This window comes from Tursiops truncatus, chromosome 9, assembly GCF_011762595.2.
Source record: "Tursiops truncatus isolate mTurTru1 chromosome 9, mTurTru1.mat.Y, whole genome shotgun sequence".
Lineage (NCBI taxonomy): Eukaryota > Metazoa > Chordata > Mammalia > Artiodactyla > Delphinidae > Tursiops > Tursiops truncatus.
Window position 1 is genome coordinate 47,418,412 of NC_047042.1, and position 20,878 is coordinate 47,439,289.

The 20,878-nt window shown below is 36.1% G+C and overlaps 1 protein-coding gene across 1 annotated transcript in view; it reads right to left on the bottom strand.

The window, feature by feature from the left end:
- PPP1R9A (protein phosphatase 1 regulatory subunit 9A) overlaps positions 1-20,878 on the bottom strand; it is a 316,728-nt gene that overhangs the window by 88,906 nt on the left and 206,944 nt on the right. The window contains exon 6 of the mRNA XM_073809700.1: positions 11,304-11,439. Within this exon, the coding sequence (XP_073665801.1) occupies positions 11,304-11,439 (136 nt within the window). The remainder of the gene's footprint in view (positions 1-11,303; positions 11,440-20,878) is intronic.

The following is a 20,878-nucleotide window of genomic DNA, read 5'->3' on the forward strand; positions in this document are numbered from 1 at the left end:
CAGTGTCAGTATGTATCCCTGTAACTGCTGTCTGAACAAGGTCAAGACCTTCTTCTAACCCAGAATGGGTCTTCATACTAGTTGATTTTTGTATCACGATTTTTGTGTTGGTATCTCAAGCCACAATTTCCAAAGAGTGATAAGAGAGCCAGAGGATTCCTGAACATGCAGGCATGTCAGTAGAGACACCCAGACATGCCTGGTAACCTGCATCTTTCATAACAGGCAGTAAGTATTACTGTCCTTGCTCGAGAGGGAAAGTCTACCTGTATCTTCCAAGACTGTTATCTATATAAACATTTGAACAGATAGTCTAGAACAAAGGGCAGTCAATGCCTCCGAAATGTTAGAGCCTTGGAGAGAATTGTTTCCTGATTTTTTTTTTACTTATCAGAGTCTTCTGGTGTTGACATTTTACCTGCTCAAATGAAGCACAGAAACCTTATTTCCCTTTACCCCAATTATTATTTAATGGAAAAAATGTCTAGAAAGTCAGCTGATTTTCAAAGTCCCTACAATATTATTCAGTTTACCTTTTCAAAGACTTTCCAACCATTATTCCTTTCTATATACTCAGCTCTGCAGGTAAACTGGTCTTTTTATTTCTTGAGCACACCTAATATTGGCCCAGCTTCTTAGTTACAGAAAACAAATAAACAATAACAAAAAACAACTTCTTGCAAATAAAAATTGAAACCACAAATCTCAAATTCATGCTTTTACTTTTGTATGTCCTTTGTTGTGATGATTCTTTTATACTATGGTTATCTGGCCTTTTGACAGATTGCCTTGAAAATGATTTAAATTCTTTACCATATATATTTATTGTTTCCACAGCAAAACAGCAAGCTTCTTGGGAGTATAAACTATATTTTTCTATGACTCAATATTCCTAATTCAATTCCTCTTAATAAATGATAGCTACTTACTAAGACATGAATGCCGTTGTCTTTAAATCTCTGATAAATATATTCTATATGAGGAGGGAACCAGTGATCCCTATTTTTCCCACTGAGATCCAGAACTAAACAGTCAATAGACCAAAGTAGACCTCTGTATTCAAATGTCACATTGTAATTTCAAATTGGCAGCCTTCCTTGAGTTTCATTTTACTTGCCAAGGAAACAATGAAGCACTTATTCTGATGCCAGCAGGACTGTGGGAAGAGACTAAGAGATTTGTATTTCCCTAAATCTTTAATCTGCAGAAGAGAACAACTACACTGACCAAGTGGCACATGTTATTATTATCTTAATAATTCTTTAATCTTACAACGAACTGAATCTTGGAAAATATGGTGTATTCATATAAAAATTGACTCATGATTGCAAAAATGCTGATTATCACATAGAACCAGAAGTTACAGCTACAGAATTTATAGTAAACAAAAAAGTAAAACCAACAAAAATATTATTGATGGTATTTCTACGGATTATCTACAGATTAATAATAAATATAATCTCAAACTTATAATTTCCTATGAGGGAGAATAATTTTACTCCTTTCCTCATTATGGCTATCTGGTGGTTTGTGGAAGCAATTTCTTCTTGAGAAGTGTCTGCAATACCAGGACTCAAAAGTCTTTACATCAGTTTTCCTGGCATCTTTAAACTGGACAACTCCAGCTCTGATTGCATCTAACCCTTCCCACAAACTCCCATTACCCTAGGCTATTTACAATGCATATTCTGTTCCAGCAGGTGTGAGGCTGAGTGGAGAAATCTGCAATCTTAAAGAAATACTATGAGAGTCCCACTTTAAGACACAGAGTCTCAAGTCATTTTATAGGTCCTTGGAGAGCAGAAATCATGTCATATTCACTTTATATCCACATAACTATTCAACATAAGCAATTGGACATGCCAGATTTTAGTTTTCTTCATTAAATATTGAGTTGACACAAAGAGTATTTATGAAATATACAAAAAGTATAATGAATAATGATGTAACCACCACCAATTAACTAACAACTTAAGGAGCAGTACCACTACATTTCAATTATAATCCTCTCTGTGTGCCTCCCTGATTCTATTTTAGTCGCCTGCCCTTCGGAATAATTCTGCTGAATTTTATTATTCTTGTTGTTCTTTAGTTTTACTATATTTTTTTAATGACTAAACAATATATCATTAATTTTTACGATTTTAAACTTCATATAAATGGAATCATGTATTCTTCTGTGCCTTTCTCGTTTTAATGGTATGCTTCTGAAATTCCTCTAACTGTTGTGCACTGCAGAAACAACTTCTGTGTATCGTTCCACTGAATGAATATACTACAATATATTTACCCATTCTCTTCTTCATAGAAATGTCAGTTGTATCCAATTCTTTTCTATTACAAGAATGATATTATACATGTCTTACACCTCATGAATTTAAGAATTTTACTAAGGTGTTTAGTAAGAAATATAATTGTTGAGTCAACTTTACTAGATAATGCCAAATTGTTTTTCAAAGTGAATGGGCCTATTTATACTCCTATTGCAGAGAATAAGAGCTCCTTTTACTCCATATCCCCACCAAAACTTAAAATATCCGATTTAAATCAATTTAGTAGGTAGGAAATAGTATTTCATTTTGGTTTTTAACGTTTACATTTTGATTCCTAATGTTTGGGCATCTTTTCATGTATTCGTTGGCCACTGAGATTTCTTCTGCTACGATATGACTATTCAAGCCAATAGCCCATAAGCAGTCTTTCCCACTGGCTCTTGGAGGACTTTTTAGATAATTCTCTTTCAGTTATTTAGTTTTCAAATATTTTCTTCCAGCTTCTGGTATGTCTTTTTGCTTTCACAAAGGCATTCTTTTGATGAATAAAAGTTCTTAATCTTAATGTCAATTTTCTCAATTGTTTCCTTTATGGCTTTGCTTTTCTTAAGTGTTCCTTAACGTAATGACCATTTCTTACACTGAAGTCTTAAAGATATTCTTGTACAGTCTTCTAAATTTTTTGGTTTTGCTTTTCACATTTGAGTAGTTAATCTGCCTGGAATGTAGCCCATGGGGCTCTAGCTTTACGATGGAGTTCTTCAATTAGAATTCCACTTTGGGTGGGCCGTGGGCTTTTTCTATTGTAACCCAAAGCAACACCAATTACAGTATAATCATAATATAGAGAACACTTAGGATAAGTATGACATTATGATAGAGATATGAAAGAAGCCAGACATTAAAAAGTATGTACTTTATGATTCCATTCAAATGACATTCTAGGATTGACAAAATTATAGTGTCAGAAAGCAGACTGAATGCTTTTTTGGGGCTGAGAGTGACTGCAAAGTTCTATAAGGGAACTATTTGAGGTGATGAAAATGTTCTGTATATTTATTGTGGTGGTGGTTATTCATCACACGGTTAACCTAAACACATATGAAATTGGTGCATTTTATTGTATATAAATTATTCTTCATTAATGTTGATTTTAATATGTGAAATATGGATATATAGTAATAAAAATTATCAAATTATACAGTTAAGATCTGCACATTTTGTTCTATGTCAATAAAATAATTTTCAAAAACCCCTTTAAAAACCAGAATTCCAGAAATCAATTAAGAGTTTTTACCACCACCCTTACTAGCATCAATATCAGTTTAAAATAAATGGAGCCCTTATCAGACCAGGTAAACCTCCACAGTAAGGCATCTTCAGGACGTCAGTCCTTGGTCAGGTCACCATTTAGTTTTTCCTGCTGATGAAAATGTATTTCTATGATTGAAGCCTATTTCTAAGTTAATACAATGGGCAGGAGAAGATGGTTATCTATGCAGTATTGATCTTGGCATCATTTAGGCCATTTCAACTATTCTATTTCTACTACATGTTTATTCATTTATGACTAAAAAGTCATGTCAATGTGAATCACCAGGTTGCCATTTCTAAGGTCCTAAAGGTTTTCAAGGAATGAAATAAGCATATTTATTTTTTTGGTTTTACATGCAGAAGATTTTGGTGCAGTGTGATAGAGATAGGGTCTTCTTGTAAATTCATGGTCTCTCAAAACAATTAAAATGTGGTAGCAAAAGCCCACAGAACGTTGCTAAACCCCAAAGTGCCAAAGACAAGTACAGCTTATTCCTTCAGCCCTTTCCCTATCTTCAATCTCTAGTCTAACTAGGTTTGACATTTCTTTTATCTTTGTATTGTATGCCATTCTTCCTTCACTATTTCAGATTATTCTCCTAACTAAATTTCATTCTCCTCATTTAACTCTACTCTCCACTTTTCATCTTAATATCCTTTGGGTGATTCAAGTCAGTTCAATTTCTTGGCTTCCTCTAATCTGCCCAGTGCTGTGCTCATCCCTGTATGTATTAAAAATCAACCAGCTGGGCTTCCCTGGTGGCGCAGTGGTTAAGAGTCCGCCTGCTGATGCAGGGGACACGGGTTCGTGCCCCGGTCCAGGAAGATCCCACATGCCGCAGAGCGGCTGGGCCCGTGAGCCATGGCCACTGAGCCTGCACGTCTGGAGCCTGTGCTCCGCAACGGGAGAGGCCATAACAGTGAGAGGCCCACGTACCGCAAAAAAAAAAAAAAAAAAAAATCAACCAGCTATCGAGACCTGTCATTGAAGACATTACAAGCTTATGGGTAAAAAATGATAGAGAGCGATACACAAGGTGCTACTGACTCAATTAAGAAAGGGCCCTCAGCCCAGCTGAGAGAGCCCAGGAAAGCTTTTTGGAGGAGACAGATGAAATCTAAACAGAGACCTGAATGGTGAACAGGATTAGTGGGCACAAAAGAGCAACAAAGAGTGTATGGAATGACATTCAAGGTAAAGAAAACAGGAGGAGCAAAGGCATGGGAAACCACAGGATCCTTATGGCCCACTGGAAAGTTAGTCAGTTTCTCAAGCTAATAAGGCCCATCTCTCACTATGCATTTTAGCATTTTAGAGCTTTTTGGTAAAAAATTATATTCAATTTATAAATGCTTTTAAAGTTGGAAAAAATGCTATCATTTGTGTTTGTTTCTGTGACATTTCTGTAACACTGCAAACTCTGTGGTTCATCACTGAATTGTTCTATCATGGTTTCTAGAAAGTACAAAGTCTATAATCGCAGAGGAATTTAATGGCTTAGAAGTACTTGATAAAGTGTATCTGATATTTCATATTTGGCTCATGAATTAATATGACAATGTGGTAGTTGGAAAGAAAATAAGAAAACATATTCAAATCACTTGAATTATGATAAACAAAATAAAACGAAAAAAATGAGCTACAAAAAGATGGCATTATTTAGGCAAAGGTTTCTATTCTAACTTCTAATTTCCCTTTACAATGCACATCTTCCTGTCTCTGCTCCATGTTATAAATAATAATATTTCTATACACAAAGAATATTTCTAGAGAGGACCTTTCAAGTAGAGGAAGATGTCCGCCTCCTGGGGATAGTGCATTTATGTGGGTGTATATGTGCATGTGCACACATGCATGTGCACACTGCTTAGGTAAGACCAAGAATGGATACAGTCTTTAACTGAATGTCTTCCAAGCACCTTATGATTCTGGGTTTCGATTACAATGACCACTACTATAGATTTGGGGATCACAAACCAAAGGACATAATTAAATTAAATAATTTTAAAGGTCCAGTCAAACTGGAGTCTGTAAACAAGCTGTTTTTCTTGTTTTGTACTTCTTCTATTCTTCTGTTTCCTCTGATCACCATAAAGCAATCTCCCTTTTAAATATACCTGACTTTCCATTTCTAAGTTATTCTGTCACTGTTACTGGCAGCTAAAGATAGTGAGAATTAGTTTATGATTTAAAGTGTAAAATCTTTTTACACATTTTAGTATGCCTACCATATAAATTGTGCAAACAAGTACTATTATAATTTAAATATATATACATTTAGTTTTTTGAAAAATTAAGAACTTTGTATCAAACGATCCTTTTCTAAAAAAATAATCACTGGATTTAAAGATAATATAAGTCACCGTGTATGTTATATTTTATGAACATCATACAGCTCTGTTGTTGGATATCTTTTTCTTCCCTTTAATATAAATCACAAAATATTTAAAATGTTAGGGGTTTAAAATACCCATGGTTAAATATTAGGAAGTGAGCCCAAATTGCAGAAACTGTGCCTAAAATATGTGCTATGTTTCAGAGTTAATTATTTTTCAATTGGTTATTTTCAAACTATTATTCAACATACAAAACACATGGCTCTAGAGAAGTTCTTCCAAGCACAGAGCTAGTTAATAAGACACACAGAATATTTAACTTCACACATGAAAGCAGGAAGGTACAGATAAGCATTATTTTCCACCAAAAAACAAACCTTAAGGAAATAGTTGTTATTGTTATTGCAGTTGCCAGACACTCCTTGCAATTCAGCCACAGTGTTCTAAAATGGTTGACAACAAAAATTAAAAAAGGCTTTTTCCCCCACTAGAGAGAGCAGCCTAATGAGAGAAAAAACACTGAAGTTCCAGTGCTTGCTGTAACATGAACTTTCAAGAACTAATACCCCTAACGCTTAGTTCCTTAGCCCTATACACACAGCATAAAGCCAGTTCACATTACTAAAAGGCCATCCATAATAACTGCAGTCTCTTGTTCACACGACACCAGCTGCTTCCAGACAGGGACAGCAAACAGCATGAGTCAAGTTTAATGTTATCCCTTTAATGCTTTTCACATAAAAATTACATTGTTGTAAACCTTTAACACATGCAAACCATAGCTTCCATTGTATTTCTGCCTCTAATTATTACATATTAACACAAGCAATAAAAATGCATATCCATGTAGGCAGTTGCTCTAAATGGTATTCAATACTCTAAAAGATTCTAAAAAAATAATGTTGTCATGATACAGTTGTTAATAATTTCTAGTAATAAAAACAAATTATGAAAGAAAGATTAAGTTATATTTTAAGAGAAGGAGCCTTGGTTTCTGGAGTGATGATTAATCTTGCTTTGAACTACTACACAAAGCGGCTTTGAAATGTCATATATACTCTAAGACTTTAAAGTGTAATAAATATTATATTTAAAGAAGCAAGACCAAAATAATCATATAATTTAAAAAGTGTATGTAAAATAATTCATTTTAATGTGAACGACCATTATATACTTTCTAATTTAAAAAAGTGGTACAGTACCAGTTCATACTTCATTTCCAGTCTGAGCCCACAGTGTTTCACATTGCATATTGCTCTTTGATAGAAACAGATACCGAAAATATACATACATGACCTACACTACATAAAACATATACCAGAATTACACCACCTCACCATGAAAAGGTAAACATTGGTAACTGTGGCGTATGAATGGAAATTAAACTTGTTATTGAAAATAAAATCTAGTTGAAAAATTTACCATACCCCCAGAATTTCGTGGGATAGTGCTGACTGTCTGAGGGGTTTACTGAAATCCTCCATGGTTACCTTTCAGATTGTTTAAAAAAAAAAAAAGGAAAGAAAGAAAGAAAAAGAAATAAACAATAATTCTATAAATCCAGAAGTACAATCACCCAATCACAGATATATTCAGATCTACGTTTAAAATTTTTCAGTGGTTCAGATTTATACCTCTCTCTTCTTTATAGGATCCTCCCTTTTATTTTTCAGCCTTTAGGCAGAGCCATTTTAACTTTTTTTAAAAATCATAATGTTTAACAGAGAATGAACAGAAACAGGAATGCAATTCTAACTGAACTGGGTGTTTGCTTATTTTAAACTCTATTCTAGTTTAAATATTTGAAGGAAAAAACCCCAGAAAATTCAGAAATTTAAATGAAGTTTGGGTATTATCTATATATTTTAAATTCTACTGGAGTATGATTTATAATTTCTTAAAACATTAAAACAGATATATGTAAGCACACACAATACATAGTAAGGTATTCTTAACCCTAAATATGGTTATGATAAGATGCCCACTGAACTTTTACAATTTCAGGATATATTTCTCACATTGCAATGTTTTCCCTGTAGGCAATTCAAGCAAGCAACTCCCCTCTGTCAATGTGACAAGTTCCAAGTTAGAATCAACCTTGGATTATTTGACCAAAACCAGAGCTATCTATTCTTCAGCAGACAAAGCTGATCTAAGTGCTGGCTCTGGAAATTAGTTGGATGAACATGGTTGTTCTGCATTTAATTAGAGGTTTTCCTGGCTGGCCCAGGGAATGTCACAGGGGATATTATCAAATAAAAACGATTCTAACTTTGAAATCACAGGATGATTCTATAAATGATAAGAAAAACAAGAAACCAAGTGATTGATTATACAACTCAGGGTTAACAAAGATATGTAAATCAATAAATTGTTCAATTACATATAAAATTAAATCAATTATTCAAGGACCATTTACTCACTCGATAACAAATATTGGTTCTTCTCATTTCCATTATGTCTCTTACTTTTCATTAACACAGAGACAGAATAAATAAAAAATAAGGACATAACACTCAGATCAATCAATTTAACAATATCTGGTTAAACTGTAACCAGATAGTAAAAAATTAGTAAAAAAATGAATTTAATCAAGTAAATAAATTAACATGTGTACACAAAAGTAGATTTTTACTATTTGCAGGGTGTTCATCTCTCTGATGTACAGAAAATTAATGGTAGGTTTTAATTGGGCATGCTTTGGTGAGGCAGTGTGTAACACACAAGAAAGGGAAAAACGTAGGTCAGAGAGGAACAGGAGAGAGAAAGAAACAATGGGAAAGGGTTCCTTGACCTTTCCAATAAAGTGAAGGTTACTTGGAGTAGCATAATAGCAAGCACCTGCTTTCTATTTCTACAACTTACAGACAGAAGAAAAAGTTTAACCTAAAGCTAAACTCTGTTTTTTTTGTAAAATAGCTGTATACTTAGCTATTCTTCCCTTTAAGCCCTATCTTCATAGGCTACTTCTGAATTAAGTATTTACCTATAGTAAAATAATTCTGCAAGTCTTCAATCCCCCTATTATTAGAAATATAGAACAAAGAATTACAGAACCTAAGTATTACAAGAAACTCCATAAGCCAAAACAGGAATCTTCCTTCCAGCATCTCTTGTTCCCCAGTTACTCTGTGTGTGCCTAAAAACAGACAGACCCATCAGTCTACTCCATTCAAAATCAGCAGTGTGTTGCAAAGAGTCCAGGCCTTGGAGCCAGGAAGACCCTGTTCCCATCCTAAATCTGGCAACTACTAGCTATACCACTAGAAAAAGCCTCAATTACTACGTTTTTAGAAAAAAAAAAAAAAAGATTCTTCTGCTTGCTGTAAAGATTACATGAAATCATGTAGGAAAGGCACCTGGCCTAGTGCCTGGCACTGAATATTTATTTACCCTCCTTGCCCCTGAGAGTATCTGCTCAGGTGACAATCAACTAACTCCGCTTTCCTTATAAAAACAGGCAAACAAACAAACAAAATCCATATGATGTACTCCTAAGTATAAATGTTGAATGATAAATATTCCTTTTGCATTTAGTCAAATTTTTAAATTAGAGAAAATCTGATATTAAGAAAAAGCTTTAGCTGCTTAAGTTGAAAACCTTGGGGGATGAATATGATCATTTCCTCAAAATAACTGGAGGAACTATGTAGTAAATGATCTAAAAATTTCAGTTGGGAAGCCTCAATGAAAGAACTATCTTATTTTCCCTCTTTCCTTGCTACACCTGATGCTTCATTTCACAGGCTCATGGAATATTAGAAACTGGAAGGAATTTAGAGATTTAGCCCAATACCTGTACTTTAAAGCAAAGACAGCTGAGGTCCACAGAGACTGAAAAATTTGGCTTCCTCACCTTCCACCACTTGATGTCACCCGTACTCCCCTGAACCTCAGATCCAAATTCTTTCTAACAGAGTGAGCAGGTAAAAGCCAAACCTGCCGAGAATGATTCTACAATCCTAATTCAGGCCTGAAGCCAAAGCAAATCAGTGTCTCTGATAAAACACAAAACTGAAAACTAGGGAAGATGAAAGTTCAAATATTTGAGGAAATCACTTTTTTAGTTTCGAAATCCCAGATAACATTTTCATATATAATACCTTAGTATAGTAAAAAAACAAAAACAAAAAAACTTGCCATTTAAAATGAATTCTGAACGTGAAAAACTAAATCAACTAAATAGAATTCTAAGAAACTAATTCACTCAAGTGAAGAATTTCTAATGTTTACTCTTAGATTAACAGTTAACTGAAGCACCATCTTAAAATTTTGTACTATAATAGAGAATACATCCTCACTATACTACAAACAGATGAAAAATTAAGATACATTTGGGTTAGAACACTCCAGACTAAAAATACATGAAAAATATTTGAATGTCTCTTTATTGATCTTCACTAGGTCCTGGCTAGAAACCAAGAGAAGTTCTGGAAAAAGAATATATTCAGATGAGTAGAGGTTGAACATATGAAGTTACACTATCCTTATTTATATCAGCTGGTATGAAGAAGAGTATTTGTTTTACCTGAATATTTACTATGTTTATGAGGTATGAAATACTGCAACTAAATTGTTGACGGATCCTTTGACATGCCAATGTGAAACATATGCATGTTTAAACATGTTTATAATAAAGCATGTTGTCCCATTTTATCAATGTACATTTGGCATTTACATTAGAAATAGACCAGCATCTGTATTATATTACAACACACAAGGGTTCCATAGAGAAGTTTTCACTTGGGGGTTAGCTTCTATTCATTTGCTTGATCTTCTGCAGAGAGCAGGATGCAAAATTATTCCAGTATGTATCTACTCTATGGAATATGTGCTGGTGGAAAAGCTTTGTTCTGCATTATGTTAGCACAAATCATAGTGAGCAGATCCAAAGAACTTTCTCTTCCTGGGGGGGGGAAAAACCTGAAAACACTCAGCAATTTTCAGTACTTTTCTGTGTATGTTTGTGTATGTATATGTGCCTTTTCACTCAATGTTTACCAATTTAGAAAATTTAGAAAAAATTGAAAAAATATAAAGCAGAGAGAGAAAATCACCTAATTCCAACAAAAAGATAGCTACTATTCACATTTTGGTATTCTTACCCTTTTTTGTTTCAGTGAATTTATCTTAATACTGTGGTAAAAGAGGACTTATTTGATCCAGAAGTCTTCATACTGTAAATATGATACAATTACTTGATTGATAAGCTAATAACAAACGCAAGTAATATTTCCTTTCTGTGAGTTGAATGTCGACACATCCTCCTTGAGAAACTGCAAAGACCTGTCATACTGTTATACGGTAAAGAGAGGTTTATCAAGTAGGGATGAAGTAAGAAGAAATGAAGGAAAAAGAACGTTTGCAAATGCAACTTACCTCATCATCGTCGGCATCATACTGGGCATAGTGCTGTTCAAGCAGCTCTCTCTGGCGCCTTTCTTGTTCCAGCGTTTGGCTTATCAACTGGGCAACCTCACTCACTTGTCCTGGTTTTTCTCGCCCAATAACAAATCTATACGAAGGTTAAAGAAAACTGATATAGTTAGACTCTCCAGCAAAAAGGAATGCTAAGAAAAGTAACCAAGCTTCATACTTCATCAGGGTACATCAAACCTCAAAAAAATAATACTACCTATATTTTTTGAAAGGTATGCCTGGGTAGAAGAAGAGGTTAGCTGAGCAATTAAAGTGATTTTTTCAGCCACAGCCCAAAGGAAAAGAAATGGGAAAAGTAAAGGATCATAAAAAATTATTACTTTAGGAGAAGACAAAACAGATGTAATCCATTCTACAGTACTTTACACATTTTTGATGCCCTGCAAAATGAAAGCAAGCTCATAATTTACTGTACCATTGAACTTCAGAATCATTTTCATAATTATGTCCTCTTTATAATGCAAAAACTACTTCAAAAATATTTTGAGGTATGGCATACCCTATGTGAGTAAATAAATAAAGAGGCACTGACCTGTTGCTAAGCAATTGTAACTCTGGAGATAAGAAAAAGAAGGGGAAACAAATGTAGTTTTTGTTTTTGTTTTTAAAATGAAAAACTAAAATAAGGAGAGGTGGCAAATTAGTTCATTTCTTTTGGAGAAAGACGCTATGAGGAAGGATGTGGCCTCAAGAAATAAAGAGTCAAGGTGAAATATCTGTTGATACTAATTCCTATAAGTATAAAGAAAAAAACAGGAAAGCCATTTACTTATTGCCAGCTAGTCACTTATGATACACCCTCATTGATCCTATGTTTCTTCCTCAACAAATTAATATTCACTTTTTAACATCTTTTCACACTAATATATGGTTCTATTTTTCTAAAAATACAAATAATATGTCTCCATGATATAGTTTCCATATATTATTTAACTTCATTATTTTGGATGTAACTGTTTAATCTTGCTTCTATGCTTAAATGATGATTTCCTCTGATTATAATATGTTGCTATTTTCAATTACAATTTTAAATGAAATACTGTACCATTCTCTGTACAAATTCACTAAAGGTCAAAATTTTTATACTTGGATGTTAGTAATTAAATGTCTTTTTAGAAATATTTTTATGTAGTTTCAAACAGGACTTTTGAAATTATGCTTGGGTGTTCATTTATCATCTGAGTTATTTTCCTTTGGGAAATTACTAATTATTGAGTTATAATAACTGTTTATATATTCTGGATATATATCCTTATCTATAAATGTTATAGATACATACACATACACAGATACATACATGCACACAAATCATATATGCATATGTTTATTATCTTCTCTCAATCTGTGCCTTGCTTTTTCATCTTCTTAATTATGTCTTTCAAGGAAGTCCAATTTATCGCTTTTTAAAAGATTGTGCCTTGTGTTTCCTACCTAAGAAATCTTTTCCTGATTTAATATTGCTGAGATTTTTCTCCCATTTTTCTGGTTAACGTTTTGATTTTTTATTAGGTATGCAAAATCTTTCAAACTAATTTTCATGCATGATGCTTGGTAAGGGGGGAATTTCATTATTTTCCAAATGAGTAACCAGTTGTTTCCATACCATTTCTTAAAAAGACTATTCATTACCACCACTTGAATTACTCAGGGACATTTGTTGCAAATCAATTGACCATGTACTTGTGTGCTGATTTTTGGACTTGCCAATCTGTTCCATTGATGTATTTATCCTTGTACCAATACCACACTGCCTTGATTACTATATAGTAAATCGTGAAACTAGGTGCTATGAGTTATCCAACTATGTATATCTTTTTCAAAATTATTTTGACTATTCTAAGTTATCTAACGTGCTATATAACTTTTACAACCAGCTTGCCAATTTCATTTAAAAAGCCCATTGATGGGTCCACTTCCGGGAAGATGGCGGAAGAGTAAGACGAGATCACCTTCCTCCCCACAGATACACCAGAAATACATCTACACGTGGAACAACTCCTACAGAACACCTACTGAACGCTGGCAGAAGACCTCAGACCTCCCAAAAGGCAAGAAACCCCCCACGTACTTGGTTAGGGCAAAAGAAAAAAATAAACAGAGACAAAAGGATAGGGACGGGTCCTGCACCAGCGGGAGGGAGCTGTGAAGGAGGAGAAGTGTCCACACACTAGGAAGCCCCTTCGAGGGTGGAGACTGCGGGTGGCGGAGTGGGGGAGCTTTGGAGCCACGGAGGAGACCACAGCAACAGGGGTGCGGAGGGCAAAGAAGAGATTCCAGCACAGAGGATCAGGGCCGACCGGCACTCACCAGCCGAGAGGCTTGTCTGCTCACCTGCCGGGGCGGGCGGGGCTGGGAGCTGAGGTTCCGGCTTCAGTCAGAGCGCCGGGAGAGGACTGGGGTTGGCGGCGTGAACACAGCCTGCAGGGCATTAGTGCACCGCCGCTAGCCAGGAGGGAGTCCAGGGAAAAGTCTGGACCTGCCGAAGAGGCAAGAGACTTTTTCTTCCCTCTTTATATCCTGGTGCCCGAGGAGAGGGGATTAAGAACGCTGCTTAAAGGAGCTCCAGAGACGGGCGCGAGCCGCGGCTAAAAGTGTGGACCCCAGAGACAGACATGAGATGCTAAGGCCGCTGCTGCCGCCACCAAGAAGCCTGTGTGCGAACACAGGTCACTATCCACAACCCCTTCCGGGGAGCCTGTGCAGCCCGCCACTGCCAGGGTCCCGGGATCCAGGGACAACTCCCCCGGGAGAACGCACGGCGCACCTCAGGCTGGTGCAACGTCACGCCGGCCTCTGCCGCTGCAGGCCCGCCCTGCACTCCGTGACCCTCCCTACCCCCCCCCTCCCCACCCCCCCCCCCTCCCCGGCCTGAGTGAGCCAGAGCCTCCGAATCAGCGGCTCCTTTAACCCTGTCTAGTCTGAGCGAACAGACACCCTCCAGCGACCTACACGCACAGGCGGGGCCAAATCCAAAGCTGAGCCACTGGGAGCTGTGAGAACAAAGAAGAGAAAGGGAAATCTCTCCCAGCAGCCTCAGAAGCAGCGGATTAAAGCTCCACAATCAATCTGATGAACCCTGCATCTGTGGAATACATGAATAGACAACGAATCATCCTAAATTAAGGAGCCGTGTGGATGAAAGGCTCTTGGTGCTACAGCCAGGAGTCAGTGCTGTGCCTCTGACGTGGGAGAGCCAACTTCAAGACACTGGTCCACAAGAGGCCTCCTAGCTGCACATAATATCAAAAGGCGAAAATCTCCCAGAGATCTCCATCTCAACGCCAGCACCCAGCTTCACTCATCCTATGCCAAACAACTAGCAAGACAGGAACACAACCCCACCCATTAGCAGAGAGGCTGCCTAAAATCATAATATGTCTACAGACACCCCAAAACACACCACCGGACGTGGACCTGCCCACCAGAAAGACAAGATCCAGCCTCATCCACCAGAACACAGGCACTAGTCCCCTCCACCAGGAAGCCTACACAACCCACTGAACCAACCTTAGCCACTGGGGACAGACACTAAAAACAACAGGAACTACGAACCTTCAGCCTGCAAAAAGGAGACCCCAAACACAGTAAGATAAGCAAAATGAGAAGACAGAAAAACACACAGCAGATGAAGGAGCAAGATAAAAACCCACCAGACCTAACAAATGAAGAGGAAATAGGCAGTTTACCTGAAAAACAATTCAGAATAATGATAAAAAGATGATCCAAAATCTTGGAAATAGAATAGACAAAATGCAAGAAACATTTAACAAGGACCTAGAAGAACTAAAGATGAAACAAACAATGATGAACAACACAATAAATGAAATGAAAAATACTCTAGATGGGATCAATAGCAGAATAACTGAGGCAGAAGAATGGATAAGTGACCTGGAAGATAAAATAGTGGAAATAACTACTGCAGAGCAGAATAAAGAAAAAAGAATGAAAAGAACTGAGGACAGTCTCAGAGACCTCTGGGACAACATTAAACGCACCAACATTCGAATTATAGGGGTTCCAGAAGAAGAAGAGAAAAAGAAAGGGACTGAGAAAATATTTGAAGAGATTATAGTTAAAAACTTCCCTAATACGGGAAAGGAAATAGTTAATCAAGTCCAGGAAGCACAGCGAGTCCCATACAGGATAAATCCAAGGAGAAACACGCCCAAACACATATTAATCAAACTGTCAAAAATTAAATACAAAGAAAACATATTAAAAGCAGCAAGGGAAAAACAACAAATAACACACAAGAGAATCCCCATAATGTTAACAGCTGATCTTTCAGCAGAAACTCTGCAAGCCAGAAGGGACTGGCAGGACATATTTAAAGTGATGAAGGAGAAAAACCTGCAACCAAGATTACTCTACCCAGCAACGATCTCATTCAGATTTGATGGAGAAATTAAAACATTTACAGACAAGCAAAAGCTGAGAGAGTTCAGCACCACCAAACCAGCTCTACAACAACTGATAAAAGAACTTCTCTAGGCAAGAAACACAAGAGAAGGAAAAGACCTACAATAACGAACCCAAAACAATTAAGAAAATAGGAATGGGAACATACGTATCGATAATTACCTTAAACGTAAATGGACTAAATGCTCCCACCAAAAGACACAGATTGGCTGAATGGATACTAAAACAAGACGCATATATTTGCTGTCTACAAGAGACCCACTTCAGACCTAGAGACACATACAGACTGAAAGTAAGGGGATGGAAAAAGGTATTTCATGCAAATGGAAACCAAAAGAAAGCTGGAGTAGCAATTCTCATATCAGACAAAAGACTTTAAAATAAAGACTATTAGAAGAGACAAAGAAGGACACTACATAATGATCAAGGGATCGATCCAAGAAAAAGATATAACAATTGTAAATATTTATGCACCCAACATAGGAGCGCCTCAATACATAAGGCAAATACTAACAGCCATAAAAGGGGAAATCGACAGTAACACATTCATAGTAGGGGACTTTAACACCCCACTTTCACCAATGGACAGATCATCCAAAATGAAAATAAATAAGGAAACACAAGCTTTAAATGATACATTAAACAAGATGGACTTAATTGATATTTATAGGACATTCCATCCAAAAACAACAGAATACACATTTTTCTCAAGTGCTCATGGAACATTCTCCAGGATAGATCATATCTTGGGTCACAAATCAAGCCTTGGTAAATTTAAGAAAATTGAAATTGTATCAAGTATCTTTTCCGACCACAACGCTATGAGACTAGACATCAATTACAAGAAAAGATCTGTAAAAAATACAAACACATGGAGGCTAAAAAATACACGACTTAATAACGAAGTGATCACTGAAGAAATCAAAGAGGAAATCAAAAAATACCTAGAAACAAATGACAATGGAGACACGACGACTCAAAATCTATGGGATGCAGCAAAAGCAGTTCTAAGAGGGAAGTTTATAGCAATACAATCCTACCTTAAGAAACAGGAAACATCTCGAATAAACAACCTAACCTTGCACATAAAGCAATTAGAGAAAGAAGAACAAAAAAACCCAAATGGTAGCAGAAGGAAAGAAATCATAAAAATCAGATCAGAAATAAATGAAAAAGAAATGAAGGAAACGATAGCAAAGATCAATAAAACTAAAAGCTGGTTCTTTGAAAGGATAAACAAAATTGATAAACCATTAGCCAGACTCATCAAGAAAAAAAGGGAGAAGACACCAATCAATAGAATTAGAAATGAAAAAGGAGAAGTAACAACTGACACTGCAGAAATACAAAAGATCATGAGAGATTACTACAAGCAACTCTATGCCAATAAAATGGACAACCTGGAAGAAATGGACGAATTCTTAGAAAGGCACAACCTGCCAAGACTGAATCAGGAAGAAATAGAAAATATGAACAGACCAATCACAAGCACTGAAATTGAAACTGTGATTAAAAATCTTCCAACAAGCAAAAGCCCAGGACCAGATGGCTTCACAGGCGAATTCTACCAAACATTTAGAGAAGAGCTATCACCAATCCTTCTCAAACTCTTCCAAAATATAGCAGAGGGAGGAACACTCCCCAACTCATTCTACGAGGCCACCATCACCCTGATACCAAACCCAGACAAGGATGTCACAAAGAAAGAAAATTACAGGCCAATATCACTGATGAACATAGAGGCAAAAATCCTCAACAAAATACTAGCAAAATACTAGCAAACAGAATCCAACAGAACATTAAACGGATCATACACCATGATCAAGTGGGGTTTATTCCAGGAATGCAAGGATTCTTCAATACACACAAATCAATCAACGTGATACACCATATTAACAAATTGAAGGAGAAAAACCATATGATCATCTCAATAGATGCAGAGAAAGCTTTTGACAAAATTCGACACCCATTTATGATAAAAACCCTGCAGAAAGTAGGCATAGAGGGAACTTTCCTCTATGGAAATAAAGGCCATATATGACAAAGCCACAGCCAACATCATCCTCAGTGGTGAAAAACTGAAAGCATTTCGACTAAGATCAGGAACAAGACAAGGTTGCCCACTCTCACCACTCTTATTCAACATAGTTTTGGAAGTTTTAGTCACAGCAATCAGAGGAGAAAAGGAAATAAAAGGAATCCAAATCGGAAAAGAAGAAGTAAAGCTGTCACTCTTTGCAGATGACATGATACTATACATAGAGAATCCTAAAGATGCTACCAGAAAACTACTAGAGCTGATCAATAAATTTGGTAAAGTAGCAGGATACAAAATTAATGCACAAATCTCTGGCATTCCTATACACTAAGGATGAAAAATCTGAAACTGAAATCAAGAAAACACTCCCATTTACCATTGCAACAAAAAGAATAAAATATCTAGGAATAAACCTACCTAAGGAGACAAAAGACCTGTATGCAGAAAATTATAAGACACTGATGAAAGAAATTAAAGATGATACAAACAGATGGAGAGATATACCATGTTCTTGTATTGGAAGAATCAACATTGTGAAAATGACTCTACTACCCAAAGCAATCTACAGATTCAATGCAATCCCTATCAAACTACCACTGGCATTTTTCACAGAACTAGAACAAAAAATTTCACAATTTGTATAGAAACACAAAAGACCCCGAATAGCCAAAGCAATCTTGAGAATGAAAAACGGAGCTGGAGAAATCAGGCCCCCTGACTTCAGACTCTACTACAAAGCTACAGTAATCAAGACAGTATGGTACTGGCACAAAAACAGAAATATAGATCAATGGAACAGGATAGAAAGCCCAGAGATAAACCCACGCACATATGGTCAACTTATCTTTGATAAAGGAGGCAGGAATGTACAGTGGAGAAAGGACAGCCTCTTCAATAAGTGGTGCTGGGAAAACTGGACAGCTACATGTAAAAGTATGAAATTAGATCACTCCCTAACACCATACACAAAAATAAGCTCAAAATGGATTAAAGACCTAAATGTAAGGCCAGAAACTATCAAACTCTTAGAGGAAAACATAGGCAGGACACTCTATGACATAAATCACAGCAAGATCCTTTTTGACCCACCTCCTAGAGATATGGAAATAAAAACAAAAATAAACAAATGGGACCTAATGAAGCTTAAAAGCCTTTGCGCAGCAAAGGAAACCATAAACAAGACCAAAAGACAACCCTCAGAATGGGAGAAAATATTTGCAAATGAAGCAACTGACAAAGGATTAATCTCCAAAATTTACAAGCAGCTCATGCAGCTCAATAACAAAAAAACAAACAACCCAATCCAAAAATGGGCAGAAGACCTAAATAGACATTTCTCCAAAGAAGATATACAGACTGCCAACAAACACATGAAAGAATGCTCAACATCATTAATCATTAGAGAAATGCAAGTCAAAACTACAATGAGATATCATCTCACTCCAGTCAGAATGGCCATCATCAAAAAATCTAGAAACAATAAATGCTGGAGAGGGTGTGGAGAAAAGGGAACCCTCTTACACTGTTGGTGGGAATGTAAATTGATACAGCCACTGTGGAGAACAGTGTGGAGGTTCCTTAAAAAACTGCAAATAGAACTACCATATGACCCAGGAATCCCACTACTGGGCATATACCCTGAGAAAACCATAATTCAAAAAGAGTCATGTACCAAAATGTTCATTGCAGCTCTATTTACAATAGCCCAGAGATGGAAACAACCTAAGTGTCCATCATTGGATGAATGGATAAAGAAGACGTGGCACATATATACAATGGAATATTACTCAGCCATAAAAAGAAACGAAATTGAGCTATTTGTAATGAGGTGGATAGACCTAGAGTCTGTCATACAGAGTGAAGTAAGTCAGAAAGAGAGAGACAAATACCACATGCTAACACATATATATGGACTTTAAGGAAAAAAAAATGTCATGAAAAACCTAGGGGTGAAACAGGAATAAAGACACAGACTTACTAGAGAATGGATTTGAGGCTATGGGGAGGGGGAAGGGTAAACGGTGACAAAGCGATAAAGACGCATGGACATATATACACTACCAAACGTAAGGTAGATAGCTAGTGGGAAGCAGCCGCATAGCACAGGGAGATCAGCTCGGTGCTTTGTGACCGCCTGGAGGGGTGGGATAGGGAGGGTGGGAGGGAGGGAGACGCAAGCGGGAAGAGATATGGGAACATATGTGTATATATAACTGATTCATTTTGTTGTGAAGCTGAAACTAACATACCATTGTAAAGCAATTATACTCCAATAAAGATGTTTAAAAAAAATAAATAAATAAATAAAAAATAAAAAAAAAAGAAAAGACTGTGGCATTTGAGTAGAACCTTGCAGAAAAAAAAAAATTTAAAAAAAAAACAAAATCTATAACTAGGGTTTATGTTTTTACAGCATGGCTTGTTTCTAGTGTTTAAAACAATCATGCATTTCAACATGAATTATTTTACAAAGAACTGTCTCCTCTGCCCCTCAGGCTGAGATAAAATAGGCAAAGGCAGATAGATCAGTTTTTCCTTTTCTTTTCATCGATTATAAGACAAAGCAATGTCCACGTACTGTCCTTTGGAGTTTAGATGACGAGATTATATGGAATTCATTTGATTAGTTTATTGAATTCTCTGGTGAGCTGTCAAACAAAAACAAACAAGTATAAAATCCCATTTACAATTTGCTGAATTGTAGTCATAAAGAATGATGTGAGAGGTTATGTTGAAAAATGATGATTTATGAGTGTCTGTTTTTCCGATATAAGTTATTCCAATAAAAGTGATACATTAGTCAAAAATGGCACTTATTATGACATCAAAACTTTTTAATTATAAATGTGGAATTAAGCTAATCTAAAAAAGGAAAAGCTAAATCAGGATATAGTTATTAGTTCTAATAAAATCAATTCTTTCATTCAAATATTCTATAAACAAATACTTATCATATGCAAAAAACCTTAATAATAAAAAGAAAACTAGATGCACAAGACCTATTATCATTTTACTTCAGGCTTGGATCACAAGATCACATGGTGCTTTTAAACATTTT